At 38.8% G+C, this 17,715-nt stretch overlaps 1 protein-coding gene across 1 annotated transcript in view; it reads left to right on the forward strand.

Annotated features, from left to right (window-relative positions):
- CNTNAP5 (contactin associated protein family member 5) overlaps window positions 1-17,715 on the forward strand; it is a 286,625-nt gene that overhangs the window by 143,455 nt on the left and 125,455 nt on the right. The window contains exons 8-10 of the mRNA XM_062578339.1: window positions 11,997-12,261; window positions 14,891-15,040; window positions 16,152-16,323. Coding sequence (XP_062434323.1) covers window positions 11,997-12,261; window positions 14,891-15,040; window positions 16,152-16,323 — 587 coding nt within the window. The remainder of the gene's footprint in view (window positions 1-11,996; window positions 12,262-14,890; window positions 15,041-16,151; window positions 16,324-17,715) is intronic.

Genomic DNA, 17,715 nt, shown 5'->3' on the forward strand with positions numbered 1-17,715 from the left:
CTGATTGGTTTGTTGGTTTTTGATTAACTCAGACAAATTGTTATTTTCTGAGCTTTTCTCCAACATTATTCAGGAATACTGTAGTAGCAAAATTTTATTCTACTATTTGTGTAGACATTTAGCAAAGAGTAAATGTTTCTCTTACTATCAGAAATGTTTTTCTTTGCACCAGCTCTATATATTCAGAGTATTGGCTGTTCTGAGAATCATTGACCTGGTTCTAGTGTCTCTGAGTGTGAGACAGTAGCGATTAAACAAAATGAATTACAATTTTCTCTCTCCTGCTTAAAAAAAAAAAAAAAGAAAAGAAAAAAAAAAAAACATGCAAGTAACTTTATACGTAACGACATTGAAAAAATACAAATGTATCTGAATGTTTCAGGACCAAAATAAAGATTTTATTTCATAGGAAGAGAAAATGCTGTTATGTAGCATTCACAAATTTTTAAAAAGCCAACCCTTCATTTATTTTTTGTCTCACTCCTGCACAGTGTTTTTGGATCTGCTTTTTAGCTAATACTGTGTCTTTGGAGAACATGGAGACAAAGCTGCTTCTGGATTTCCTTGCACCTTCTAGTTTGTAGCAAGGTGTATGAGCAGACTGAAGGTAGAGCAAAGCAAGCGTGTCATCCCTTCCTCACTTTTCTTCCCATGGACTGAATAGGAGGGAAAAGGAAAAGGAAAGTTTGTGCGTGAAGAGTCCTGTACCGTACTGCTGGCAGCCAAGGCTGTCTGGCTCTGGGATGCTTCACCTGTCCTGGAACTGAGGGACTTTGCTTTAATAACCTAAAGTTTGATTGCTTTGACTCAGGACTCTAAGGTACAAATCTTATGAACTGTGTTAAATTACTTTTCCCCTCAGCTTACTTTCTAAGGGGAGAAAAGAGCCCTTGCCTGCTTCTTAGGTCATTAAATAGTGAATTGTTTTGCCAGCTGGGCCAGTGTGAAGACCCTCCTAAAAAGGAAAAGAAAAACTTATCAATATGCTTTTTTTGTTGTCAGATACTGTCTGGGTGTAATGCAGCCTTGAGCAACAAAACCATATTATCACAATATTTAATGCAGCCATTAACTGTGCTAGATCAGAGGTCTGCGAATCCTACCTCTTAGGTCAATTTAAGGTAAAGGGTGTTTGCCCCTCTTCAGTCTCTCTCACAAAAGTGATGGTTTTAAAAAAACAGTTTTCAGATGCTGGCTGCTATACTACATTTTGCAAGACTTGTGAGCTGTTACGTGCTATAGTCTGGAGTGCCGTTGTCTACATTGAAAGCACAAGGACAGGTTGCCACACTCACAACGCTCCGTAGTCTTGAATGAGTGCCCTTCTGTAGCAACAGCTGCTGCGTATCCGACATCTTTCTATGTCCTTTCCATTGGCCCTGTTTATCTCTTCCATTTATCTACTTGCAAGTATTTCCAGCCCTCAGAAGTTGACCCCCCCTTCTTTTCTGCTTATCTCCACCTTTTAACAGTCTACTCATTAAGATAACTTTTTATTAAAATAACTAATCTCAGAGACTTGGAATCTCTTCTTCCAACAACCTGTTGTGTACTTATCCCCCCACCATCACCACTGAACATCACTAGAGATGGTCCTGCATGGTGAAACCCCAAAATATCTTTGTCTCCTAACAAAAGGTATCTAAAGCCAAATGGCTGCTTCTGGATTAGAAACTCGTTATCACTCAGGGACATTAGTTTTGGCTTCTGAAATGGAGGCAGACTTCAATACTCAGCCTCTGCTTCATTCTCTGCTCCCTTCTGAATGTTGGCACAGTCAGTGAGCCAAACTTGTGAGTTTTCATACCCAGCAAGCTGTTTTATTTCTGCATATGTGAATGATGTCAGCAGTATAATGATGCATCTATTTCAGAGATACAGATTTTGTCTTCTGCAGAAGTTCTTCCTCCATCCAAGTGATGGTCCCAAATCAACTGCATTTAAAGTAAGAGAAAGAAACTGCAGGTTGTCAAATATGGAGTATTGTAGTCTGTGTAGTACTCTTGGGTGGTTTATGTGATTATCATTCTGCCTGGTGTTTTCTATAACTCATTTACAGTTGTCAGACTTGCAATAAATCCCCTTGAGAAAACATCTCAAGATAATGAGGCTGGCTGTCTCTTTTGAACTGAAATTTGCCTTCAAATTTTCCTTTTTTGTATTGCCCAGTATTTAACCCCTCTACATGATATCCTTATCTACTTGGACAGGCTATCTATCTTCTCTCTGGGGTTTCTTTTTCTCCCTGATGGTATGTTTTTTTTTTTTTTTTTTTTTTTTTTTCCCTCCCCTAAGTCCTTGAGTGTGGCAAAATGACAGAGGATCTTTTATTTGCTCTCCTAAGTGATTACTGGTTTTAACTGTAAGAGGTTTAAGAGGTCAGATTTCTGTAAATACTATTATCGTGATCCTAGGGCTGGACCTTTGGGGAAGATCTACACATGCTTTAAAGTAATAATTTAAAGGTCTGTTCTACTACTAGCTGTGTCTAGCTTCTCAGTGCCAAGGAAGCACAGACTGCCCAGCACGAGGAATTTTGTACAGTTGCTTGCTCTTCCTACATGAGTAGGTAGGGGCGCAGAAAGACGCTAATAGGAGCCAAGTTTAAATATGTGGAAATTGTGTCTAGCTGAGGGAGTAGCTAAGTGGAAAACAGAGGCTCAGGGATCACTAGCAGGAATTATCAGGTATGTCTGTGCTGTTCTTACAGTTTTTTTTTTTTCAGACATCTAATTATAAGCGTTGGCAGAAGTGAGATGGACCTTAGGTCTATCCTTGGCTGTTTTTATGTGAAGGTAGAAAAGTGGCTTGAAGACCACTGTCACTGCAGTGCATAGTGCCATGCTGTTGTGGGCAGACGGCTGTAGGGACCAAATACTTTATAAGTGATAAAATGGAGAGTCGGTAGATTTAAGGAGCTGTAACTATTTCTCTGATTCTACTAAACCCAAAAGGAGGTGGGTATGCCATACTCTCCTGGCCACTGAGGTTGATGTACAATTGGTTTCAGGTTGCATCTTTAGAAGCTACTTCAATGGGAAGACCTATGGCCAATGTTTAAATCTTTTTCTGCCTCAGTAATTTGTGATGTGAGAATAAGAAGTTTGCTATCTGAAGAGGGGAAATGAAGAGATCATGAAAAGATGCAGTGTTTGATCTTCTCAATGCCTCTGCCATATGTATTCACTGAAATGGAGGAAAACTCTCCCCCCTTTTCTCTTTCGTTACCTTTGTCTAATAAGAACTGGAGTTGTATTTTTAAATAGCGGAGCAAACAGTGCACTGATCTGAGAGGAGTGCAGGATATTTATAAGGCAGAAGTTGTCAAGTCTCAACTATGCTCAAATTTCTACGTCAGCCTGCCATGTTGAATCTGAGAGTGACAATTCAGTACAGCAAGGGATGTGGTGACATGTAAACGCATCACTGTAGTGCCTCAGGGAAATAACCAATTGCCAGCATCAAAGAGTAAGGAAAGATACCTAGTGTCAGGAAAATGTAAACTAATAATTCATTCTCTTTATAGCAAATCCAAACATGCTTTTTTATTAAGCTGATTTGAGATATCTTCATCTTGAGAAGAATTTGCTTGTCTACACACATCTCATTCTACCGAAGTGCTATTGTAAGCATTGAGATACATATGAATATCAGGCTAGCAAATTGTGAAGGCTTGTGCTGAAATTGGGAGAACCATGAGATAGATATTTAAAACTAAAAAAAATTTTTTTTTTGATAAATTGAAGGGGGAACTATTTTGTAGCCCTTGAGAGAGAATCAAGCTGGAACCTCCAAAATGATGCCCACAGGGGTTTTCCAGAATGAAAAGTGCACACTTACACTGCAATAAAACTAAAGGAACCATAGAGGAAAAACGTTGGAACTATTTGGTGACATTTTCCACAACTTTCTGTATGTGTAAGCTGAATTTATTCAAAAAAAAAAAAAAAAAAAAAAAAAAAAAGAAGTATTAATGAAAGCATTAGTCACATATGCACTTTAAAAAGAGAGCAACTGAATTTACTATTCTTTTGAAAAGATAGTTGAACTCAGATTTCAGAAATATTTTTTTCCCTGTAAAAATAGCTTTTTTGCTTTCTCCTGTCTTCTGGTCTGCTCTCCAGGTGTTCCGATAAATATACTTTACATCATGCCTGTGGTACAGAAGAGAAAGAGAATGTATAGAAATAGCATTTCTATTAAAGTCCCGTTCTGTTTTTGCTAAATGGTATAGCAGATCTATGATTCTATGATTGTTACAAAAAACCCCTCTAAACTAAGTTTGTTACCTCCACCACACTCTTGAAATAAGTCTATTTGAATGACATTTTTCACATTGTTTTCAGGTTGCTTTGACTGCAATTCTGAAGACTTCTAGTCTCTAAATATTTAGTCCAGCATCTAGCTGCAATAATAAACTCACCTTTCTTTTGTTATCAAAGTTTCTTGTGGTAGGATTTTGATAGTCATGATGACCACAAGTTAAGCAAGTCTTTCAATGAGAGAAACCATAAATTTTATTAGAATATTTGATGTAACTCAGAAAAGCTGACAAGTTTTTGAGCAAACAAGACCTTTTTAAGAGTCATCAACCTTCAGCAAATTACAGGTTAGAAACAATTGCTCACAGTTTAATTTATTACATTATCTGGGTAGTCAAATTGAGTGAATAGGGTGGTTAGTACCTGCTGAGCAGAGGATGTTTCGAGAAGGGAGATGATAAGGCTGTTAGTCCCTGTGGGAAGGAGGAAGGACGGGTAATTATTGTCATAGGAGTTAGCAGAGGATAAGGAAAATGGGGGAAAATGTAATTTGCTATAAAGCCAAGGTGTAAAGGTCTTTTCTCAGATCTTATTCCGATTGCTAAGGCCCTGGGAATTGCTTGGTATTTATTTGACTGCCTGGGATAAGGGAGCAAAACTGAAAGGGGCAAGCTGACGCTGTCACAGTCAGGAGCCTGGAGTCTAGGCAATTCATGCTGACTGTTTAGGCTGGTCTTGTGCTATGATACGCAGATAATTGGAATTTAAAAGAGGAAGATTTAATAAAGAAAACTAATACAAAAAAAAAAAGCAGATCAGAATTGCTTTCCATGCACTTTTCTATTTTAAGGTGAATGTGGCTCTGTTTTAATAATAAAAATATTAAAAAAAGAACCCTCCTCGCTGCTATTTCCAGGTAATAAAATCTAATAAGCTGTAGATCAGTTTACCCTGAATTGGAAAAAAAAAAAAAAAAAAAGGCTCAGATTGTGCTAATTCACTAGTTTCATCTAAGATACCCATTTTACTAATTCTTGGCAAGGTGAATTTGAAAGGCTGGCTTCATTCCTGCTCTTTGTTCACTGGAGGGAAAATATTAAGTGATCTATATTTTGTACATATTTCTTCCTGTCTGCTTTCTCTTCATGCCTTGTCTTTCTTTCTGGTTGAAATCATTTATGATTTTTCTGAAATAGTCATATAGTTGTTCCCATCTTTTGCTACAAACACTTCAGTTTTGTATAGTGCAGCAAGAATGTGCAGTTACTATATGCATAAAGATGGTAAAAACCTTTGTTGTTTTACTGGCCAGTGACTGAGCCAGCTCAGGGGTCTGAGATAAAGAATGTCCAGAAACATTTAGCCAAGCGTATAATCCCTGAGTCTGTCACAGTGATAATGCTTCAGTTTATTGAAAGCTTTCTGTTTAGCTAAGTGCTACTTTTTTTTATAGGAACATGATCCTCATGTTAATTACTAAAACCAACATGATAAACCGTTAGCCTTTTATTGATATGTGATGGCCAGCATGAGGGGAATTTTCTATCACAAGGATGATTTCTCATAATTTATAATATATTATAAATTATATATATATATATATATATATATAAATTATATAAATATATAATAATATATTTATGATTTATCATAAATATATGTTAGTTCCAATAAAACTTAGACTAGGGAAACTTTGAGTTTTCCATTGTGAAATTTTGATCAGCAAAAGAGAAACCCACCTGAGAATAAGAACTTCAATGAAAGTCTGAGTTCTTCCCTTGGGCAGGCTAGTCCCCCAGTTGTTGGGGAGGACTAGTCACAACTCAACTAACAATATGCATCCCGGTGTTTCTGCATTCCATGTGAAGCTGTATGCTGGTGCTGGTATGACATCTTGATTTGTTTTTCAGTTAGTGCATAGCAATGTCTTGACTGGGGAAACATTTGAAATTTCTGTAGGTCTCATGATTTCTGTTCTGCTTGAGGTAGTTCATGTGAAAACAGGATTTGGAGGGACTTCGCCCACACTTAAAAGCAAGTGGTGCAGAGTTAAAAGATAGTCTTCTATCTTATCCTTTTCAGACTGTTTTAGACCTCACAAAATCACAGAGTTGTTGAGGTTGGAAGGGACCTCTGGAGATCATCTAGTCCAACCACCCTGCTCAAGGAGGGACACCTAGAGCATGTTAGACAGGGTTGCATCTAGGTGGGCCTTGAAGATCTCCAGAGGAGACTCCACAGCCTCTCTGGGCAACCTGTTCCAGTGCTCTGTTACTCTCATGTTTTTTCCTCATGTTCAGATGGAATTTCTTGAGTTCCAGTTTGTGCATGTTGCCTCTTGTCCTGTCACTTGGCACCACTGAAAAGAGTCTGGCCCCATCCTCTTGACACCCTCCCTTTGTTGTATTTGTAGACGTTGATAAGATCCCTTCCGAGGTTCTCTTTTCCAGGCTAAACAGATCCAGCTCTCACAGTCTTTCCTGATAGGGCAGATGCTGCAGCTCTCTGATTATCGTCGTAGACCTATGCTGGACTCTGTCAAGTAGCTCTATGTCTCTCTTGTACTGGGGAGCCCAGAACTGAACATAGTACTCCAGATGTGACCTAACAAGGGCTGAGTCAAAGGGAAGGACCATCTACCTTGACCTGCTGGCAACACTCTTCCTAAAGTTCTTCAGGATACCATTGGCCTTTTTAGCAACAAGGGCACATTGCTGGCTCATGGTCAACTTGTCATCCACCAGCACTCCTAGGACCTCCTCTGCAGAGCTGCTTTCCAGCATGTCAACTCCCAGCCTGTACTGGTGCATGGAGTTATTTTTCCCTAGGTGCAGGACTTTGTCTGTGATTGCCCTTGTTGAACTTCATGAGGTTCCTCTCTGCCCAATTCTCCAGCCAGAAATGGAGGTGAGGCTGACTGGCCTGTAGTTCCCTGAGTCCTCCTTCTTGCACTTTCTGAAGACTGGAGTGACCTTGACTTTATTCCAGTCCTCAGATACCTCTTCTGTTCTCCGTGACCTTTCAGAGATGATGGAGAGTGGCCTAGCAATAATGTCCACCAGCTCCCTCAGCACTCATGGGTGCATCCCATCACGGACTTCACCTTTATCCTCTTTGCAAATTCTTCTGGAACCTCACTCTCCTGACATGTAAAATTAATCCTCCAGTTTCCAACGTAGATGTATTTGTTACCAGTTTATCCATTTCTTCATCTCAGCCAGTGCTGCCATCTGGCACTCCTTACCTGCCATATGAAATCTTCCTTTCTAACTCTCCTCTTTATTCAATAGTATCTATGGAATGATTAATGAGGAAACTAAGTGCTCATTTGATGCTCTAACCTGCACGTAGCTCAGAAATACTCATCTGTTGTTCTTTTTGTTCAAGCTGTGATCTTGGCCTATGTAATTTTGGTAGGTTGAATGTTGAAGATACTGGTTCAGCTGTCAATTATTTTCCAAGCACATATTATTACTCTAATAGTATTCCAGGAGAGCAGGGAGTGTATATATAAGAAACTGGTCATTACTTGTCCATATTGTGTTATTGTAGCAGTCTTCTCTCTTTATTCAGCAGTACATAATACTACATGAAGAAAGGCCAGGAATGATTGGAACGGTTCGTTAAAGTCATACAGATTTTATTCAAATCATGAAAAAGCCACTGGAAAGACCAGTCAGTTTTGAATCAGGCTTACGGCTCAGAGGATTGTCTTGTACGTAATCCATTTTTATCCTCGTCACTTAGCCAACTGTGTTTTTCAATTTTCTTTTTAATAGGAAAGATTCTTATTCTTCCTTAAAATGCTGTAACATGCACTGTCACCTGTTTGTCCAATATCATGCTTAGATGAGAACGACTTCTGCAACTGTACCCTTCCTGCAAAAATACGGGTGACCGGACTCTTGTCTTAGAAGGCAGGAGTCATGGCAGCCATTGGACAAACTGTAAAAGCCTTCACTTGATTTACAGATTTTGAAAGCTCCTCTTGTAAGAATAGTGTAGCTCTTGGAAAGATTTTGCTGCTTATTAGAGAAATCATTAATCAGTCTGGAGACACTGGACTCGATGGAATTCTCAAATGCCACATGATAGCAGGAGTTTTGAGCAGCTGAATATAGCTGCTCATCTCTTGGCTTTTCTCCAGAGATTAGACTCTTCTTATCCTATTTCCTAGCCAATGAACATTTACTTTTCAGTTAAACTGGGTTCAATTATAAAATCAAGTGTCTGCCAGAAGTCTTTGTGTACCCTAGAGAGTTCCAGAACTGTTGCCAATTAAAGCAAAATGCTCCTGATCTGATGCAGGTTTAGGGGGAACTGTTTGCTTTTCTGACTAGACCTGCTGGAATAACATTCAGGGCAAATCTAACAGTTTCTGCAGTGGGAACCTCTCCCACTTCAGAGAATGAAAATATTTCAAAGTAATTTGTTATTGTGTGTTTCTTTTTTAGGTTTTTGTTACTGTCTCTGGGAAGGTAGGCAGCAGTATTCTGTGCAAGGATATCAGCAGCTATTTTTGGTGCATATTAACTATATTATCTGTTTTTGATTTGGAAAGACACTTTAAGAAGGTGTTTCCCTCCTAGAAGAGTCATTTGAAGTGATTTAAGGCTTCCTGGTATCATTTTATTTATATAACATTTTTCCCAATTGACGGAGCTAGGTTTTAACTCTGACTAAAATTATTTGTTGTCCTCTACGTAATGGAAATCTCAACCTCTGAAAAAGAGGAACACAAATGTCATGATTGAAACAAAAAAAAAAAAAATCCCCAAACCAAACAATCCTGTTTTCTATTTCCCAATCTACCTGCAGCCCATGTCCACAGAATACTGCAGCTCAGCCTATGTGCACTCCCACCTGCTTGCTCCTGTGGCAGCACCTGGGATCACATCTGCTCTGCACCAGTCTTTTTGATGGAGAGGCTACATCCCTTAAGTCTCTCTTGGTCAAGCATGGGGGAGGAAACATGCCCCTCCGATACACCCCTGACTTGCAATGGGCTTAGTCACTGCTCTTCCTTGTAGCTGCTGTCCCTGCACAAGATTTCCATGCTGATCCCAATGGCACAAATTACCAACTAACGTGAATGCCCAAGGAGCATTGCTGAGGCCTTTCAAGGGATCAGAGCAATCTATGAATTTAGGACAAGTTGTCAGTATTCAGAACTTCCTATGAAAAACAGATAGGAATTTGGCCTTATATTCAGGCTCTTGCATGTGTATCAGGGATATTTAGCTTTAAAACCTGTGGTATTGCTGCAAACAGCTGAAAGCATATTGACAGCACTGAGTCTTGACTGGCTTATTTTTAAGGTCATCTGATAGGTGGTTGTGAGTTGCAAGCTTTTTTTTTCTTTTTCTTTTTCTTTTTTTTTCTTTTTTTTTCCGCCTTGCATTCACCTCATTTGGAAGTGATCAGACAGTCTAGGCATAGTTTATCAGCTCATATGTGAAATTTTCATCCAAGCTTCAGTATTAGACATTTGTAAGACCTGCAAATGTCTAACTACTTTGTGTGGAGTTACCTGAAACATTGTAAATGTCTGAAATTCCAAAGAAAAATTGTCATTGTCATTTTGAATTTTCTAAACCTTTAAAAAGTTCTAGAGAAAGTTAATCATATTTGTCTATTTCACTGAATTTGACTGGTTTGTGCAAGTTGTCTTTTGTGAATTTTATTGAAAATGGGGTTGGAAATATTACCCTCCTGCTCCCACCTCTCCAAAAAAAGGACTCTGATATCTCCTATGCAGACAAAATGCAGCATGCAATATAAACTTTTAAAAGGTTGAGAGCAAATTTCTATTCCAGTTCCCACCTGACCGATGTTCGTATAAGTTTGGATAAGCTTCAGATTATGTCTCAAACCCCATTCCTACATGATATACCCACTGATGCCTTTTGCCATTGCTATATCTGGTATGTAACATTCTGCACCTAATAAGATGGGGAATACGCAAATAGATAGATATATAAATATATCTATCAAGGGGTTATTTCATCCAGTTCTAAACTCACTCTTTTTTCTGGTGCTTTATTTAGTTTTCATTTTAAAATAAAGAGTAGAAAGATATTTGAAAATGACAGGGACTTACCAGCTTACTAGTTCTATCAACTGCCTTAGCTTTCAGTAAGGGATTTCCCAAGCACTGTGCAGCTTCCTACATGTTCATCAAGTGCTGTTCATTATAATTTTCCTGTTAGAGAGAGGTACCAGGTCTGATGAGAGGGTGTACCATGGAGAAAGCCTTTTACTTCGATGTTTTTATCAGATTCCAGTCGATGTTTTACAAAGCAGCCATACTCAAAGCAACCTGGCTGTAACACTACTGGAGTGACTTTGAAAGATGTGTGGCTCTGTAAACATTTCTGGCTTTATGCATCGTTAAGGTCGTATTATATAGCTTGAATGACATGGTTGGATCATCCACAAGGACTGAAGAAAATACAGGAGTAGGTTCATCTCCAAACTACAGTGATACAGGCTGATATGGAGACTGCTCGCTGTTTTGAGTTGGTGTGTGCTGCTCGTCTTAGCAAATAGTACTATTGATTTTGGGGCCAGATGATGGAGATAGTGATTAACTATGTACAGCATTGAAATGGTATCTGATTTCACCATGGTTGCTGCTTCTGCAGTGTTTTAGTAATTCTTCAAAATTTATGTAGGAAACCATGAGACCTAGCACTGAGCAGGAAATCTCACAACTCTTATTTCATCCGAATGTAAGTATTGGGTCCAAGTGACTTTTTGCTTGAATTTGCTTGTGACTTCTGAAATCCTTTCAAAATCATAATTTTGAATTATTTGTATTATTATTATTTAGTGAACTATTCTATTATTTGGAGTAGTATTTGGAGTTTTATCCAGTGTCACCCTGGATAAAAGAAAGCATGACCAATACTGCTGCTATTAGTTATACATTGAATATCTGAAATAAACCCAGGAAACCTGCCTCTACTTTGGGCAAGTTTCAAGCAGATGAAGGATACTTTACTTGTAAGCCTGTACTACTGGTATAAGTGGATAATATTTTATGGTCATTAATGGTTGCATTTAGGCTTATAATTAGGGTAAAGCTGGTCTGTTTGGGAAGATTCCTGTGCATTTGAGGATGCTTCCTTTTTTCATAGCAGCTTGGCTTACTCACCCATGTAATCAATCAGCGCAGAGCCAATGCAGGATCTCTGTATCACATTTTGCAGCACCTGGAGGTTCAGGAGGGCTTGCTGGTGCTTCAGCAGTGGTTTCTGAAGTCAGCATACATCTAAATGAGTTTGATCTTTTTTTTTTTTTTTTTTTTTTTTTTTTTCCACATAAGGCTACACTTGAGCTTAAAACTGGAGGTGCTTGGAAACATAGAGCAGAAGAGTCCATGAGGAGCTGGTCCATTTTGGCTAGCACTGACCTGCAGTTAATATAGCCCTTTGGGACCTGGGCTTGGTCATGACATGGAACATTTGGAGCGTGTTTAGATTCTTCTAAGAATTGAGATTTTTGTATCTTTTTTATTTTTTAATCAGTTTAGGATGGAAGAACAAATTTGAAATCGCAGATGTTTTTCCAGAAAGGACAGATACACTTTCTAATGAATTCCAAAGATGTGTCTGGATAGCAATGCCTATTTCAGTTTTTAGTGCCACTAGAAATCCAGCTAGGTTATTTAACCATGGATCTTTGCAATGACTCAGAAAATAAATTATCATGTTGATTGTTTGCTTTTTGCAGGGGAACGTGACCTTTTCCTGCTCAGAACCACAAATCGTTCCTATCACCTTTGTCAGTGCCAACAGAAGTTATTTGCTGCTACCCGGTACTCCTCAAATTGATGGACTGTCAGTCAGTTTCCAGTTTCGAACATGGAATAAAGATGGCTTGCTTCTGTCCACTGAACTGTCTGAAAATTCAGGACCTCTCCTGGTTTACCTCCGTGGTGGGAGATTGATGCTACTTATTCAGAAAGTGACCGAAAAGTCAGTGGAAATCAGTGCAGGTACTTTATTTTTACTTGTTTTCTCTCACCTGACCCCCTCTCATATACAAATGCACATCTACGTGAAAGAAAACATAACGAGGGAAGGAAGCACCCAGTCTCCCTCATCTTCTCAAATTGTCTTCAACTTTCCAATCTTGGAAACATGTTTTGCATTTTGAGGGAGATCTGAACTCGTAAAGTTGGCATCCTGACATCTCTGGACTAATTCTGCTTGGCAATTATCTCTGACTCTGTGGTTTTTAAGCAGTCATGCCAAATTTTCTTCAGTCAGGTCACATGAAGACCTTCATGCTTCTCGTCCTTCATGTTGTGCTGAAGTCAGCTGGGAACCAGCTCAGCCACTGCTCTTTCCCCAGCACAAGTTAAAATAGCCTCAAAGCTGATTTTCTTCGTAGCTGTTGTGACTCCTGAAGCGTTGCAGGCTGCCTTTACGCTGCACTTTAAAGAGACACTAATGCTGAGCCTGCTCCCCTCATGCTACCTTGATGGCATACCTCATTGCAGCCGCCCTCATAGGCCAGCTTGCAAACTGATTTGCACAGCTGGAGGGATGCAAAATGAGTGAAATGTAGCTGCCTGTCCACCCTAAAATTCAGGGAAAATTACTTGTAAAGGGTCACTGTACATAAGAGCTATGTTTTGGTTCCCACAAACAACAAGCAAGCAATCTCAGACTCCACAACAACACCAGGAGCAGCGTGGTACAGTCACTAGCCCAGTGTGGCCCATCTGTGTCATGCTGGTGTCCTGACCAGGAACATTGTAGCCCAGGACCTCTTTAGCAGAGCTCATTCCTTATTGCCATGCAAGCAATGGATGGGAGAGTAGCAAGTTCATTTCCATTTAGGTTAAACATGTGTTTTTCTGAAGTGAAAGGATAGTATGCTGGTAGATCTCAGTCTAAATAATAATAATAATAGCACTTTATGAAACACTGTTATTTCTAAAATGCTATTATTAGTGACAGTTTAAAAATATATGATACTAAAATATTCCCAGTACAAACTAAAAGAGGGCAGATGTGTCTATTAAAAGAAGTGGAGATAAAATTTGACAGAATTGTCAAAGCAGAACTGTTCCATATGTGTGTTTCATTCCCCTTCATGATATAAAATGAGGCAGCCCTACATCTAACCTTATTCATGTAGATTGCTATAGCCTCAGCTTGTCGCAACTGAATGTTGAAAATTGAGTTTCCAGCCTTTATTGCAATCCTAATTAAATTGTTGACAAAGCGTAGACATTGTCAATATTTTGTTGGGGTGTATTTGCTTTTACGTGGTTCTGAAATCATGAACCTGAGCCCAGCCTTTGGTGCTATCCAAAGCATTCCTAAGCTGCCTACTTACACGTGGAAAAATATGCAAAAATTGCAAGTATTCTGTTCTGCAGATGTCAGGTACTCACAATAAACTTATGTTAGCTCAAGAATGGCCCTGTTTTTGCCCCAAACAGGACCTATTTTGTCTTGCAGTTTTTTCAAACCTCAGCAAAATACTTCATTTCAAAATGGGCATGTTCTGGTTGAAAACTGATCTGTTTTTGCTGGGAAATGGGCCTCATTCCATGAAAATTGTGCACGCTTTAGCAGCCATTACTGCAGAAATTGTCTCATTTTCAAATTCATCATGAAATAATTTCTCATACACGTAATACCCACAATTTTTGTATTTTGTTTTGAACTCTTCTTACACCTCTTTGTGTCACTAAGTGCTCATTTGTTTCTTCTGAAAGCTATATTAATGAAAAAAATCCCAATAGGGAGAGTAAGTAGTTGTGAGCCTAGTCTCACGACAGCTTGATGGTAATGTATTTCTACCTGTAATTAGGTTACCCTTGATCTGCAGTGCTGTATGCAAGCTGAGAATTGTGCCCACTGTTTTTTGTGGCTGTAGGAAGGGAGGAAATGGAATTTCTTTCTAGCTGTGTGGTGCCATTTCAAGAGCTATGAGATGCAACACAGATTTTCAGAATAAGGAAACTGAGTTAGGTTATTTCTAGCTTCTCAGAAGCATGTGAAAAAGGAAAAGACAACTAGGAGCCTAATCTCCCACTTCCTGGACAGAGTGACAATCCCAGTTCTCACAAGACCCTTTTGAAATCCAAGATATAGAGGTTTCAGCTTGTCCATCTGTAAGACTATGTGCTGGCTTAGTGCTGAAGGACTTTACAGAACACACATCCCACTGAAACCTGTTGGCGGTTGTCAGCTTTCATAAGGAGATTGAGACATGATATGACCATCGCACTGAATCTAATCCTCTACATCTCCAGCATGTATTTAGTCCCAAAAGCTCAACAGAGATCAGCTCTTCGTGCTCCTGTGAGCCATAAGCATTTCCCAACAGGTAGAAAATAGGAATAAAACCTCACAAAATAACGATGTGCTACCATAAAGATGAAGGGCACCGTCAGCCTGCTCTCAAAAACCCTTTCCCTTTTTTGGCTCTTTTTTTTCTGAGTCATTTTGCTTCCAGAGATAATGAAGTTGTTTTCAGCTGCCAGTTCTGTCCCCTTTGAGGTGAGCTGCACATTTGTGGTCACAAGTCGAGTGCAAAGGGGGTTGGCAGAACACAGTTGTTTCCCGTATCTTTTTTTTTTCACCATTCGGGCTTGTTTTCCCCAGGCACAAATCTGCATGATGGGCTATGGCATTCAGTTAACATCAATGCTAGAAGACATCGCATTACTCTGACCCTGGATAACAACTCTGCCACGGCTGCCCATGCAACCACTGTCTCAAGGATCTATTCTGGAAACAGCTACTATTTTGGAGGTAAGTTATTTCGAACACAAGACAAGTTTTCATCATGTAAATCCCCAAGGGCTGACCATGGAGGTCTCCCAGGTGCACTGTGTTTGCAGTTAAGAACAAATGCTGTAATAACTAATTTTTGACCACCTAATGAGTTGCGCTGCATACAGCACTGTGGGAAGATCTGAGTGTCATGAGCAGGCCCCAAAGAAACAGCAAAGCTGCGAACACAGCTGTAAGGGTGGACTGCTACAGGCCAAGACGTAGCTAGTTGTGACTGGCAAAACACTCAGTGCCACCCAGCCATATTAGCCAAATTTTTTCTATTTAAAAGGCTTGGGGACCATTATTATTGATTGTGATATCAGGATCCTGATCAGACTCAGTAACTTTAGACTTCAGAACTTTATTGACATACAGCTCAGCTCTACAAAGGTATTTGAGTAGTTTGCTGTCATTGAAATAAATATAGGCTTAGCTCCATTTTGAAAAGGGGAAGAAGAATCTTGAAAAATATTATCTCATGCCTTTTTGAGTGTAAGCGTTAATTTAGGTAAAGGAACTGTCACTAACTGTTTTTTTAGCTAATATATTTCTATGTAGTGACTACCATAGGGAGGTTCTGATCTTTGTGAAGCTTCTGAATACAGCATTAATGCTAGGGATACAGTGAAGTTTTTGGATCTAGGAACTGTCCAAGCGCCGAGGAAGTTCAGGCACAAATGTTCTCCTTCCTTGCAGTCCATGGGTTTTCATCCTTATAGCCTATATGTTGCCTCAGCAGCAGAATTTGACCCATAATAATTTTACAATTTGCATAGCTTTTGTTATGGGAATCAATTGCTGTGGGAGTCAATTGCAATAGACTGTAGAGTTTACAGAAGATGAAAAACATTTTAATTTTTCTTAGCACGTGTGAAAACATCATACTCCGGTATCTCCACTGGCTGCTCTTTTATTTTTCTTTTTTCTTCTTTTATCACCAGAAGATTTATAATGCAGAATGCTGTGTAGCACAAGGGTTGAAAACAATTGGAATAATTAGACTTCAAGGTCTTTCGTCAGGAAGTCCCAACAGAAATACGTGAACATTCCGATATTCTTGTCTGCCTTTTCTCTTTCTTTCCCACAGGATGTCCTGACAATTTCACCAGTTCCCAATGTTTAAATCCCATTACTGCTTTTCAAGGCTGTATGAGGCTCATCTTTATTGATAACCAGCCCAAGGACCTCATTTTAGTTCAGCAAGGTTCCCTGGGGAATTTTAGTGATTTACACATTGATCTGTGTGGCATCAAAGACAGGTAATTATTGTCACCTCTTTCTTTCACTTGTGTTTTTTTTTTTTTTTTTTTTTTTTTTTTTTTTTTCCAGTCTAATGGTTTATAAATACAGGTTGCATTAAGTGAAAATTCTAATCTGCCAACATTGCGGATATTCGGCATAATAGAGCTACTAATAGAAAACATTACAGCAAAAATAAAAAGACTGGAGGGGAAATGGTTTCAATTACCTGGGGCTCTCTTCACGTGGACTTGTAGGAAATAGAGTATGCAAATTCAATGCAGCTACAGATTGGTGAAAGGATTAAATTTTATGCATAAACAACATTTGATTGCTTTGAAGTTTTAGAGGGAAATGAAAGAGAAGGAAAATTATTTGATTCATCAAAACATGTCATCCCCTTAATATACTAGCTGCTTTTGTTTAAGCAGATCATTTACAGTTTTTCTTGTTAGCCTGTATAGCACAGCACATTTATAATGAAGATATGGTACACCTCATGCAATATACTGCCCATTCAGTAGGACAAAATTATGATAAAATGTCTATATCTAGTAAAGGGGGATTTCAATTTAAATACTGATCTGAATCCATCCCAGGCTGAAACCTGAGAAGAAACCCAGACTTTCTCATAAAGGGTAGAGGGCGTTTTTTTTAAAAACATTGCATAATTTCTCCTTTGTTTCTTATAGATTTTACTGTATAAACATTTCTGAACTGTTTGTTAAATGTGTACTTTGAAGTTAGTACTTAGAATATTAGGCTCTGATTTTGTTTTGCAAATTAAGGCTAAATTTTGGAAAGTGAAAACGGAAGTGCTGAGGATTTCATGCCCTTCAGATGGCTAAATGAGGATAAGTTAAGGATGCTTTGGCAATTCTGTAGGAGCTTAAGCACTTAAAACAAAATTTCCAGACTTATTGCTTGGAGAAATGGGACTAAAGGCTGAATTCACTGCAAACTATAGGGGGAATCAGATTGTTGGAGCTTGCAATCTTTTGAAAAGTAGGCAAAATGTATTTAAAAAAAATGTTACCATGCTTAAGGATGACCAAATTTGTGGGGATATGAACTTGTTATAGGTTTTAGGCACTTCTTGTACCTAAAAAGGGAGATGGAATTGATAACATACAGTTGATTTAACAAAATGAAATAAAATGTAAATTTTTCCAAGAGTTATGAGAAAGAATCTGCAAGAATCATCTTAAGAAATCTTTAGTATCCCAAAATGCCAAGGATTAGTGTGTTGTCATGCTATAAATCTATTTAAGGCAAAGACACAAGCATGCTAAGAAAGTTGACACTTTCCTAGTGCCAGATACAGATACAGAGAAGAGGCTGTTATTTGGCCAATGCAATTTGTTGTAAGCTAGCAACTGAGCTGAGGAAGGGCTGAAGAAGAAAGTAGTCAT

This window comes from Rhea pennata, chromosome 6 (genome assembly GCF_028389875.1).
Source record: "Rhea pennata isolate bPtePen1 chromosome 6, bPtePen1.pri, whole genome shotgun sequence".
Classification (NCBI taxonomy): domain Eukaryota; kingdom Metazoa; phylum Chordata; class Aves; order Rheiformes; family Rheidae; genus Rhea; species Rhea pennata.